The 13,779-nt window shown below is 41.4% G+C and overlaps 1 protein-coding gene across 3 annotated transcripts in view; it reads right to left on the reverse strand.

The window, feature by feature from the left end:
* Nucleotides 1-13,779, reverse strand: part of DOC2B (double C2 domain beta) — an 824,332-nt gene that overhangs the window by 467,822 nt on the left and 342,731 nt on the right. For 2 of the 3 annotated variants that reach the window (XR_013274551.1, XM_077482236.1), the window contains exon 3: nt 8,648-8,671. The exons of the other annotated variant lie outside the window; for it this stretch is intronic. Coding sequence is in view for 1 of the 2 variants with exons in the window: in XM_077482236.1 (XP_077338362.1) it covers nt 8,648-8,671 (24 nt within the window). In the remaining variant the exon portion in view is untranslated. The remainder of the gene's footprint in view (nt 1-8,647; nt 8,672-13,779) is intronic. 3 annotated transcript variants of the gene reach the window in all.

Genomic DNA, 13,779 nt, shown 5'->3' on the forward strand with positions numbered 1-13,779 from the left:
GCCATTCTAACACATGAATATGCTTTGATCTAAACCATTCCATTGTAGCTCTGGCTGTTAAAGGTAATTGTCCTACTGGAAGCTGAACCTGCACCCCAGTCTCACGTCGTTTGGAGACTCTAACATTTTTTCCTCTAAGATTGTATTTGGCTCCACCCATCTTCCCATAAACTCTGACTAGCTTTCCCTGCTGAAGAAAAACATCCCCGCAATATGATCTTGCCACCCCCATGTTTCACGGTGAGGATGTATGTTCAGAGTGATGTGCAGTGTTAGTTTTCCGCCACACACAGCATTTTGCTTTTAGGCCAAAAAGTTCAACTTTGGTCTCATCTGACCAGAGCACATTCTTCCACCTGTGTGCTCTGCCCCCCACATGGCTTCTTGCAAACGAGACTTCTTATGGCTTTCTTTCAATAACGGCTTTCTTCTTGATACTCTTTCATAAAGGCCCGATTTGTTAAGTGCACAACCAATAGTTGTCCTGTGGACCGATTCTCCAACTTGAGCTGTGGATCTTTGCAGCTCCTCCAAAGTTACAATGGGCTTCTTGGACTGCTTCTCTGATTAATTCTCTCCTTGCCTGGCCTGTCAGTTTAGGTGGACGGCCATGTCTTAATAGGTTTGCAGTTGTGCCATACTCTCCATTTTTGGATGATGGTATTGAACAGTGCTCCATGAGATGTTCAAAGCTTGGGATATTGTCAGGGCTGGGCTCAGCCCTTCCTTCTCTGAGCCGGCTGCTCAGCTATTGGCTAATTGCCAGATCCCATCTCTCCACAGTGACTCAACTGTTGATGATATCCTGCTAGTCAGTCCTGCCTACTTAATCCGCCCAGCCCAGATGATCTCTGCCTATGCCTTGGTCAACATAACAGAGATCTCCTGCATTCCTGGTAAAGACTTGCTTGGCTGACATTCCTTCTGGCTCCAGATTCTGCTTGCTGTTCCACTACGCTGATTCCTGGCTTCCTGACTTTCTGGCTTGACTGACTATCCGTTCCGGTTACCGAACTTTGGCTATGTTTTGACTACGTTTGTACTATTTACGTTTATTATTAAACAAGTGTGATTTAAGTGTACTTCTTTCTTGATCTTATTCATGGTTTCTGACAGTAGGCGAAGGCCATGAATTCCGAAGATCCAGTCAATCCACTTGTTGGTAATATTTTTTCCAGATTGGATGAGCACAATGCAGTAAGACACGCTTCTAGAAGGTAGCCAAGATCCTATGCCCCTCTTTACTCTCCTCCCTGCCGGAGGAGTACCGTGATTTTAGCGATGTCTTTGACAAAGGTCAAGCCAGTAATTTGCCTCCTCACCGGTCGTATGATTGCGCAATTGACCTTCAACCTGATGCCATACCCCCTCATGGCTGGATTTACCCTTTGTTGGTCTTGTAGGATAAGGCTTTGGAGGAGTATGATACAGCCGCCCTTTCTTGAGGTTTCATCTACAAATCCTCGTCTAGCTGCTGGATGCTTCTTTGTGAAAGAAGAAGAGTGGTGAACTGAGACTTTGTATTGATTATATGGTCTCAATAGTTTCACGATTAAGAATGCCTATCCAATTTAGTTGATTACGGAAATATTTGACTGCCTCAAGGGAACAATGGTTTTCACAAAGCTTCTAAGGATTAAGGAGGGCAATGAGTGGAAAACTGCGTTTAATACCAGAACAGGCCATTATGAGTACCTCATAATGCCTTTTGGCCTTTGTAACACCCCGGCAGTTTTCCAGGAATTTATTAACAATGTCCTCCGAGACTTGTTGGAGTTATGTGTGGTGGTTTATCTCGACGATATCCTCATATTTTCCAAATCTCTGGAAAGCCACCACACAGATGTCTGTCATGTGCTTCAGAAACTAAGAGAGATCAATCACTATTGTAAATTGGAGAAGTGCGAATTCCATTGTGAACAGGTTAAATTCCTGGGTTATGTAATTTTTCGATGGTTTTTCGATGGACCCAGAGAAACTTTCAGCAGTCCTACAGTGGCCCTGACCCGTGAGTTTATGTCCACTGCAGGGTTTTGTAGGCTTTACTAACTATTATCGGAAGTTTATTCGTAACTTCTCATCTCTGGTCAAGCCCTTGACTGATACGACCAGAAAGGACGGTAAACAACACAGTTGGTCTCTGGAGTCCATTAAAGCCTTTGAGAGTCTCAAGGCTGCCTTTGTTTCTGCTCCTGTGTTGGCACATCCTGATCCTACATTACCTTTTATCCTTGAGGTTGGCTTCTAAAATGAAAGTTAGCGCCCTTCTGTCTCAAAGTCCTACCTCTGAGAGCGCTATGCATCCTTGTGGCTACTTTTCTAAGAAATTGTAACCTGCGGAGTGCAATTGCGAGATTTGTGAAAGAGAGCTGTTAGCGATCATTTCAGCCCTGAAAGAATGGAGACATCTTCTCAAAGCTACCACTGTGCCGGTTCTCATTCTTACTGACCATAAGAAGCTCACATTCTTGTCTGAGGCTAAATGCCTCTCTCCCAGAAGGGCACGATGGGCTCTTTTCTTGTCAAGTTTTAATTAAATTGTCTCATTCTTACCCGGTACTAAGAATGTAAAGGCTGACTCTTTGTCACAACAATTTTCCTCCACTTCCAAGATGGAACCGGTTTTGGTTCCTGTGATTCTTCCAGATCGTATTCTGGCTATCGTTCGCACCAGTCTCACTTCTCCTTTGGGTGACAAAATTCTGCTGCTCGGGTCCATGCTCCTCCTGAGAAACCGTTTGACTTCTGCTATGTCTCAGAGAGTCTCTGTACTGCTGTGCTCCAGACTTACCATTCTCCCAAGGCTGGTGGCCATCCTGGGAAGAATCAACTTGTTTGGGCCATTTACCAACAATTCTGGTGGCCTAGTCTATGTGCTGATGTAACAGCCTTCATAGCTGCCTGTTCTGTGTGTGCTCAGAGTAAGACTCCAAGACACCTTCCAGTGGATCTCCTACAACCCATAGCCAATGGAAAGAGGCCTTGGACCCACCTGTCTATGGATTTCATTGTGGAGTAACCCAACTCCCAGGGCAACACAGTTATCCTTATGGTGGTTGACCGGTTCTCAAAAATGTCTCATTGTATTCCACGTAAGAAGTTGCCTACTTCTAAGGAACTGGCTTCCATTTTTGTTCAGGAGATATTTTGCTTATATGGGCTACCCAAGGTGATTTTCTCAGACAGGGGTAGTCAGTTTGTGTCCTGGTTCTGGCAAGCCTTTTGTGTACAGTTGGGAATTCAGCTTGCTTTCTCCTCTGAGTATCACCCCAGTCTAATGGGGCTGCAGAAGGAGCCAATCAGTCCTTGCAGCAATTCCTACATTGCTATATTTCTGACCATCATAACAACTGGTCAGACCTCTTACCGAGGGAGGAGTTTGATCACAATAGTGCCTTGAATTCTGCTTCCCGATTGTCCCCGTTTATGGCGAACTATGGTTGCCAACCTTTCATGTTGCCTGACACTTTTGTTCCGCAAAGCATTTCTGCATTAGAGAAGCATCTCCATGGTCTTCATTCCACTTGGGCACAAGTCCAGGAGGCTTTGCAACATGCTAATGATAGGTACAGACTCCATGCTGACCGCAGATGCCTGCCTGCACCTTCCTACCAGGTTGGGAACAGGGTCTGGTGGTCAATCTCGCAACCTCCGCCTTAGTGTTCCTTCTCTGAAGTTTACATCTTGGTTTATTGGGATTTTCCATATTCTTTGCAGGATTAACCCAGTAGCTTATGCATTAGACCTTCCTTCTAATATGCATATCACAAATGTAGTTCATGTCTCCTTATTAAAACCTTTGGTCTGCAACCACTTTACCACCTTGGTGCCAAATCCTCACCCTGCACAGGTTGAGAACCATGAGGAGTATGAAGTACAGACCATTGTTGACTCCCTTAGGTTCCATGGGCCCATACAGTATCTGGTGCACCGGAAAGGGTACGGGCCAGAGTAACACTCTTGGGTCTCATCCTCGGACTTACATGCCCCTGTTCTCCCCTGTGATTTCCATAGACATTTTCCCCTCAAGCCTGGCTGACATTCTTGGCTGACATTCCTTCTGGCTCCAGATCCTGCTTGCTGTTCCACTACGCTGATCCCTGGCTTCCTGACTTTCTGGCTTGTTACCGAACTTTGGCTATGTTCTATTTACTTTTATTATTAAACAAGTGTAATTTAACTGTACTTCTATCTCGGTCTGATTCATGGTTTCTGACAGATATTTTATATAACCTAACCCTGCTTTAAACTTCTCCACAAATGTATCCCTGACATGTCTGGAGTGTTCCTTGGCCTTCATTATGCTGTTTGTTCACTAAGGTCTCTAACAAACCTCTGAGAGCTTCACAGAACTGATAAATGTATACTAAGATTAAATTACACACAGGTGGACTCTATTTACTAGTCAGGTGAAGGCAAATGGTTCCACTAGATTTTAGTTAGGGGTATAAGAGTAAAGGGGGCTGAATACAAATGCCCCTTTACATTATTTGTAAAAAAAATGAAAAAACATTTATAACTTCCCTTCCACTTCACAATTATGTGCCACTTTGTGTTGGTCTATCACATAAAATCCCAATAAAATACATTTATGTTTTTGGTTGTAAAATTATAAAATGTGGAAAATTTAAAGGGGTATGAATACTTTTTCAAGGCACTGTAGTATGTATATACATACTGTAAAAGTCTAACAATTTATTAATATAATTTTGCAGATTGGCACCCTCGCCTAAAGTTTTATCCAAATATTTTCATAGACCTTTAAAACTATTTTGTGAAATGAACTAGTAATGTCTTACAAAACAAAAATGTTTAAAATAAGCCTGCCATGTGAGAGTTACAGGGGCTGCCATGGCTGACCTACTTTTTATAATGTGAGTGACTTGGCTGTTATTCTGACCCACTGGCTCAATAGTCACAAGTGAAGTGAGACTGAATTCAGAACTCCTGATTTTCCATTTGCTCCAAATGAGTCCCTTAAGTACTAAAGTCAGCATAATAGGTAAGTAGGAATTTTAGGAAAAGTCAGCAATGGAAGGCTCCATGTTTCTCTAATGAAATGTTTTCTTCAAATGTGCAGAAGTGCAATAGTTTCTTTAAATGTGTAGAACTACAATAGTATAGCATTACTACAAAAGTGTGTTTTGTCAATGTAGCTTAGTATCTGCCTTCAGCAGAAATCCTTCATCATACTGCCTGGCCTCTCTGGCATAGTCTTTACTTCTACTCTGGAAAACATACATCTAGGTGGGGACGCCATGCACGGATAAAAATGATGGCGTTGGTCCTACCAGTTGAATGACTATAGCAAACTTAGCCTCTCTTTTCTTTGTTCCTTCATTGGTGCCTGTCCCTCTTTAATGGATGATAGCTAGAGTTAATGTAAACACTGAAAATTTTGATTATTGTGACAATATTGTGACAAAATATTTTTTCTGTAAATATATTGTAGAGTTCGTGTAAACAAGGGGAGGTTTTTTTGGGGGGATTTTTACATCTAATCTTAGTCTGGTTAGATGTAAGTATGCCATGTTAAGTTATATGGCTCACATTTAAATCACTGTTGTCAATCACCTCACTAAACGGGTTCCCACGTACTACTCTTATTTTCTCTAGTACAGACCTCTTACCACACTTCCCTCTTAGTCACTCACATATTAACACATTTTTACTATATTGAGCTCTTTCACGCCCATCCTACACATTATTCCCCTTCTGCCCGCTCTCCCCTTCTTCCTTCTCCTCCCCTCTTCCTCCCTTTCTCCCCCCTCCTCCTCCCTTTCTCCTCCCTTATCCCTCCCCCTTTCCCCTTCTTTTCCCTCCTCCTTCCTTCACACCACTCCTTCACTCCCCTTCTCTCCTTCCCTGTTTATCCTCCCCCCTTTTTTCCCCTCCCTCCATATTCCTCCCATATCCAAATCCTTATTCCTTCCCTCCCCTTTCCCCCTTCCATACTCCTTTCCCTTCCCCCTTTCCTGCTCACCCCCCACCTTTTTTCCGCATTCCCCATGTGCTAGTGATCAAATTTTTTGTCCGAGTTAATACTCACCAACCCATTTTAACACTTTATTGGATAGATCCTGGCCGTATAACCCTTTTTGGGCTCTTTCGGGTTTGCCCATATGTATGACATCCAGTGACCATTAGCTACGTTATCTACTTGGCCTAATTTCAAGTTGCAGGTAAAAAGATCTTCATATGGGTGGGCGATGGGGATTGGGCATGGTAGCTAACAGAATATCTTATGTTCTAAATGTTTCTGTGATGTACCCAAAGTTATTGCAATGTTTCTAATTGTATTCTATTTTATGCAGTGCTACATCTAAGTGCTTTCAAAAACATCCCCTGAGGAAGCCCTAAGGGGCGAAACATGTCAGGAAAAGTCACTCCAATGCTACTGCTACTAATTTAACCTCTAGATGTTTTCTTGTATCTGCGTACTTTATGCATAGCCAAATTCTTTTAAATTTGTAATAAAATCTTTGTTATATGTTTTATATACTGGAGTATTGAAAGTATTTTCTTTGCTGGCACCCTCAAAAAAAAACCCCAAAAACCTTCCCTTTTCTACATATATTTACAGGGATATATGTTGGTGCCATCTTTTCTGACATTGTCGCCTATCTATAACAACACTTTATACTGTAGAGTTCACCATACTCCAGATTATGATGTAGTGGATCATTTGTTATATTCATTCACACTTTCCCCATATAACCTACTGTATTTATCGGCGTATAACACGCACCCTTTTTCCCTGACAATAGAGGGAAAATTGTGGGTGTGTTTTATACGCCAACAGCATACCTCGGAGGGGAAGGAGGGGGTCGAGTGCCACCAGTAAATGACCGTCATCTCCTCTCCACTCAGCTCAAACTCAGCTCACATGTCACACACACAGTCCCGCTTCTGCCCTGGCATTGGACCAGTGTTCTGTCTATCACATGAGCTGGTCCAAAGCCAATGGAGGAGGCGGGACTGTGTATGTGACTGCCAACTGAGAGCTGAGTAAACAGACAGCTCAGTGATGTCCTATGAGAAATGGTGAGCTGCATTGATGGGGCAGATGGGCACAGAACAGGCTGCAGATGGGCACAGAACAGGCTGCAGATGGACACATATCAGGCTGCACTGAAGCTGCAGATAGGCACAGATTAGGCTGCATTGAGGCTGCAGATGGGCACTAATCTGGCTGCATTGATTCTCACTGACCATTATTTTGCTTCAAAGTGGTTTATTTAAAAAAAAAAAAAGTTTTTTCCCCTGAAACTTCCCTCTTAAATTGGGGTGCGTGTTATACGCTGGTGTGGTTATATGCCGATAAATACGGTAAATGTTTTTATATACTAAAATTTGTAACTACAGCCCTGCTGTGAGTTACTGTACAATTCAGCTTTGCACTTTAAGGCAACCTAGTAAACATGCAAAACAAAATGACATCTTTTTTTCACAGAACAGGCCCTTTCTTCCTTGAGGCCTGGTCATAAACAGAACAACTGCAACTCCTCTTCTAATTCCAAAGGAGAACAGGTAAAAGACTAAATGTATTGTCATATAATAAGCCAGAAATACATAAAAGGGCTCATGCACACAGGACGTTTTAAAAATGCCAGTGCTACAACAGTGCTAAAACCGCCCATTTTTTCATGTTTAGCCATGTTTTTACATTGGCGTTATTGCTTGTTTTCCCGTGTTTTTTGAGGTTAGCGTTTTGGGACATTTTTTATTTAAGAGCACTCTCCCTGTAATGTAAAAACACCTGAAAACGTCAAAAATTCAGCTAAATGTGGCTTGATGCGTGTAGCTGTGTTTTTGTTGTTCGTTTTTACTGCTCCTGGAAGCACAGATTGCTGTTTTTTTTCTACTGCCCCTAAACGCTTATGCCTCCAAACACCTGTGACAGTTTATATGTGCATGGACACATAAGCTAACATGGAGAGGCTTTAGAGGCAGTCAAAAAAAAGTCAAAAGCCCCTAACAGCAGCTGTAAAAACATCCTGTCTGCATGAGCCCACAAAAGATATGAATTATATTTTTGACTTAAAGTGTTACTGAACCCAGGATCCTGCATTAATTTTATCTGGTCTCCCGCAGTACACAAAACATGGAAATACAATTATTTTAGTAAATATAAACTGCTAAATGCCTTTTTTTCATCAGTAGTTAGAGCAGTGTTGTGACTTCTATGACTGTCTAGTTAAAACTTGTAGGAGGAGTTTTCATTCTCCCACGATTGCCCTATGGGAATGCAGGACCCCTGACCCTCTGTCTGGACAGTGCTGATTGGCCCTGTGTTGATCACATGCAGTCTCCCAAGAAAGAAAAATCTCTCTAGCAATATACACTAAACTGAGCATGTGCAGCCTGACTCCAGTAACTCTGTCTTATCCGGACATATTTTGGAGTCAGTGGAAGAAAGAGATGATCAGAGAAGACAGGATCAAACAGCCTTTTTTACACAATGCGGATGATTAACCCCTTAGGTTTCACAGTGAGTATAACAAGCATGTTTTACTGCGTATACATACTGATTTACTGTTATGGGTTTAGTAACACTTTAAACGTATCCACCATTGAGGTAGTCACTAATATAACCTTCTAATACACGTTTCTACTTTCCTTAAGGGAACAAAGTCATGTCCCTTACCTTTTTGTAGCAAACGTTTGGCAGCTTCCCTCATCAAAGAGCACATGGTAAGGGTGAAATGTGAGCAAGTGGATGGGAGGAGACAAATGGGACAGGGAGAAATGAAGAGAGAAAGCATGAAATGAGCTGTGACACAGTAGAATGGAGACATGATCACCAAACAATGCTATGAGTTACAACAATATGGTTATAACAATACTTATGGAAAAAGAGCAAACTAATACAGAGTCCCTAGGCAACCCTGTGGTTATTTATCATTAGTCATTCCTTAAAACTGTAGTTCAATATGTTCACTCATTAGTAGAGCACTGACTTCTGTACAGCATATTCAATGGCAAACTCATTCACAGAAAAATATTTATTACACTGTTGTGATTTTCCCTTTGACTAATTGTTGATTTGTTATTAACCAATACAGTTCCCCTTGTGTGCACTTCACTTATGCATGTATATCATATTGACCAAATACAATAATGGGCAGATAGATAGGGCTTAAATTCTGAGTAGTCCAGTTCACACATACATTTGTCCAGACAAAAACAATCTCCAAAGCCCCATACACACTATCAGATTGTCTGCTAATTTTTTCCATCAGATTTACCAAAACCATATAATATGAGGTCAAACCTTAGGAGTTTCAATGTGTATGCAGTCAAGCAGGCCCTTGTACTACATGGTTTTGGTAAACCTGAAGGAAAAAATCAGCAGACAATCTGATAATGTGTATGGGGCTTAAGGCAGCCTTTCTCAACCTTTTCAAGATAGACGAACCCTTGAAATAGTTCTCCAGTCTGGGGGAACCCCTGCTAAAAATGAGCAATCCACAACTCATGATGCATTAGTATGATGGTCAGTGGGAAAAATGGTCCTTACACTTGTGGTCATTGGGAAGAATTACCTCCTTACAGACAGCTAATAAGATGAATGGTGTCGGTGGGAACTTATCTGAGAGGCAGAAATTGCCCAATTCTGAAGGAACCCCTAGCAACCTCTGGAAGAACCCTAGGGTTCCATGGAACCCTGGTTGAGAATCACTGCTCTAAGGATTTCAATACTTTTTGGCAAACTGCGTGACATAACTTTTTTTATGTGCTACATGTTCCCACTCCTATATGGATCAGGTGAAGAACTATATGAGGGTAGCCATGAATAACTTATTGACAGCAAAGGAGCAAAATATTCTAGACTCTAACATAATGTGCATGGGCTAACATCAAAGTGATCATGAACAGTCCCACAATGGCTGAACACTCATCACGATACAGTGCCTTGAAAAAGTATTCATACCCCTTGACATTTTCCAGGGGGTCAAGTTACAACCAAAAACATTTTATGTGATAGACCAACATAAAGTGGCACATATTTGTGAAGTGGAAGGAAAATGATAAATGGTTTTCACATTTTTTTACAAATAACTATCTGAAAAGTGTGGCGTGCATTTGTATTCAGCCCCCTTTACTCTGATACCCCTAACTAAAATCTAGTGGGACCAATTGTATTCAGAAGTCACCTAATTAGTAAATAGTGTAATTTAATCTCAGTATAAATACAGCTGGTCGGTGAAGCCCTCAGAGGTTTGTTAGAGAACCTTAGTGGACAAACAGCATCATGAAGGCCAAGGAACACACCAGACAGGCCAGTGATAAAGTTGTGGAGAGGTTTGAAGCAGGGTTAGGTTATAAAAAAATATCCCAAGCATTTGAACATCTCATGGAGCACTATTCAATTCATCATCTGAAAATGGAAAGAGTACAGCACAACTGCAAGACACGGCCGTCCACCTAAACTGACAGGCTGGGCAAGGAGAGCATTAATCAGAGAAGCAGCCAAAATGCCCATGGTGACTCTGGATAAGCTGCAGAAATCCACAGCTCAGGTGGGGGAATCTGTCCATGGGACAATTATTAGTCTTGCACTCCACAATTCTGACCTTTATGGAAGAGTGGCAAGAAGAAAGCCATTGTTAAAAGGAAGCCATACGAAGTCCCATTTGCAGTGGAGGACAGAGCAAACATGTGAAAGAAGATGTTCTGGTCAGATGAGACCAAAATGAAACTTTTTGGCCTAAAAGCAAAACGCTATGTGTGGCGGAAAACTAACACTGCACATCACCCTGAACACACCATCACCACCTTGAAACATGGTGGTGGCAGCATCATGTTGTGGGGATGCTTTTCTTCAGCAAGGACAGGAAAGCTGGTCAGAGTTGATGGGAAGATGGATGGAGCTAAATACAGGGCAATCTTAGAAGAAAACCTGTCAAGCCCCATACACACACTCAGAAATTCTGCCAGCAAAAGTCAGATGTGAGCTTTTGGTCAGAAATTCCGACCATATGTATGCTCCATCTGACTTTTGCTGGCAGAATTCCAGCCAGCAAAAGAGAGAGAGCAGGTTCTCTATTTTTCGATTGGAAAAAGTTAAGATCGGAAATTCCGATCATCTGTACAAATTCCAACGCACAAAATTCCTACGCATGCTTGGAAACAATTCGACGCATGCTCAGAAGCACTGAACTTCATTTTCTCGGCTTGTCATAGTTTTGTACGTCACTGCATTCTTGCCGGTTGAAAGTTCCGAGAACGTTTGTGTGACCGTGTGTATGCAAGCGAAGCTTGAGCATAATTCCGTAGGAAAAACCATCCACGTTTTTTCCCATGGAAAATCTACTCGTGTGTACAGGGCATAAGAGTTTGCAAAAGACTTGAGACTGGGATGGAGGTTCAGCTTGCAGCAGGACAAAGATCCTAAACATACAGCCAGAGCTACAATGGAATGGTTTAGATCAAAGCAAATTCATGTGTTAGAATGGTCCAGTCAAAGTTCAGACCTAAATCCAATTGAGAATCTGCTGTTTACAGATGCTCCTCATCCAATCTGACAGAGCTTGAGCTATTTTGCAAAGAAGAATGGGCAGAAATGTCACTCTCCAGATGTACAAAGCTGATAGACACATCCCCATAAGACTTGCAGCTGTAATTGCAATGAAAAGTTGCTCTACAAAGTAATGACTCAGGGGCACTGACTACAAATGCACGCCACACTTTTCACATATTTATATGTAAAAATTTAATTTTATTTGGAAAACCATTTATCATTTTCCCTCCACTTCACAATTATGTGCCACTTTGTGTTGGTCTATCACATCCCAATAAAATACATTTACATTTTTGATTGTAACATGACAAAATGTGAGGTTTGAATATTTTTCAAAGGCACTGTACATTGTTGGGCAATTTTAGGTTGAGGTAGGTTCAATTAGTGGGAGATTTAAGCATAATTTTGCAGCTTTTTTTTTTACCCAAATGAACTATACCTATATATACTATTATTCTCACGTCATCTAAGGTGGTCCACTCCACATACAGAAGAAATCTCTATTAACTTGAAGACCTCGATTGCTACAGTATTAAAAATATAAATTCCTGCAGTATATATTAAAAGAAATAAAAAAAGTCATAAAAAAACATTTAATATATATCCTAGCTCTAGCTATTTCTTTTTTTTTACTGAATAAACAAAGCTGCAATAGGCTGCTAAATATCAGTTATAAACATCTGAAGCATTATAGTTTGTTTTGACTGTGTTGGTTGGCTTGGAACTAGGTGATAGATTTGTTCAGATCTGGCATTTTATATTTGCCCTAAGGAGACAAGGAAAACTACATGGGGTAAGCAGCCAATAAATCGCTCAGTAATACTTGCCATTACCTCACACAGCAAGAAGGCATTAGAAGTACATTTTTGTCTTTTTCTTTTCTTTCTATTAAACACATGCTGTAGTCGTTTATCTTGATGCGTGTGTCCCTAGCTTTACTAGCATTATCTTGCCAGTCCAAACAGGAGTTATTTATCTGGCATAACATATACTGATGTTGCATGGTGCTGTTTGTGTTTTCTCATCAGGTTACCCAGTTTAAGAAATGACAGCTTTAATGTAATTGATTTACAGGTCTATACCAAATACATGATTTTATTAAAAAAAAAGTGTCAAATAAGTGTCAAAGTGTCAAATATTATCTTGCTTGAAAAATCCTTAAAAGAGTGCGATTGAGATATATATGTAAATTATAACCTTGAGAGAGTTGTAACCCTGATTATGTATCTGGACCAACTCATTGGATTTCTCTTAGATGCACCAAACCTGTTAGATAACATGCTTTTATGATATTATAAGAGCTTTCAGTGGCTTTAAAAGCATGGTTGTATATGATTGAGTTATTGCAGTAAAAGTATTTTCCTGTATCTATACATACATACATTCATAGAAATGAATAAAAAACCACACATTGTAAGTTTTCAGCATAATAAGTATTCAGACAGCAGATTCAAGCAACACTCTCAAACTTTTTTGAATTACAGATGACCTTTCTATGTCTTTATGGAATATGTTCCAAGTGCTACCTTATATATAACAAAGGATATGCACCAGTCTGTTCAGTTCAGTTCATTAAAGCGGAGGTCCACCCTAAAATGGACCTCCGCTCATCGGAATCCCCCCCCCTCCGGCGCCACAATTGGCACCTTTCAGGGGGAGGGGGGTGCAGTTACCTGGATAATCCAGGTAACTGCACCCACTTCCGGGATAGCTGTCTGCGGAAAGGGGCGTAGATTACGCCCCTTTCCGCAAGTGCCCGCCCCTTTGCGCAAGTGCCCCGCTGCCTGCTGGGAAACACACAGATCCCAGAGGCAGCGGGGACCGTCCTGATTGCGCCGCGCGCCTCGCGCATGCGCAGTAGGGAACCGGGAAATGAAGCCGAAAGGCTCCATTTCCTGATTCCCATACCCAAGATGGCGGCGGCAGCACCCGAGTGTCGATCTAGAGATCGGCTTCGGGTGCCGACATCGCGGGCGCGCTGGACAGGTAAGTGTCACTATTTTAAAAGTCAGCAGCTGCAGTATTTGTAGCTGCTGACTTTTAAAAAAAAAAAAAAAAAAACGCGGAGTCCCGGCGGACTCCCGCTTTAAGTCATTTCTACAAAGTTACTAAAGTCAATGCACAAAATAATTTTAGATTGCTTTTTTTTAATTCTTAGAATAGCTACAGAAAGTTATGTTAATGAGCATTATAGCAAACAGGCTAACTTACAATTGTAAGCATTCGTTTATTTTCATACAATTAAATAAAGTTGA

Source organism: Lithobates pipiens, unplaced genomic scaffold, assembly GCF_037356315.1.
Source record: "Lithobates pipiens isolate NorthernLeopardFrog02 unplaced genomic scaffold, aLitPip1_a1.2 Scaffold_16, whole genome shotgun sequence".
Classification (NCBI taxonomy): Eukaryota; Metazoa; Chordata; class Amphibia; order Anura; family Ranidae; genus Lithobates; species Lithobates pipiens.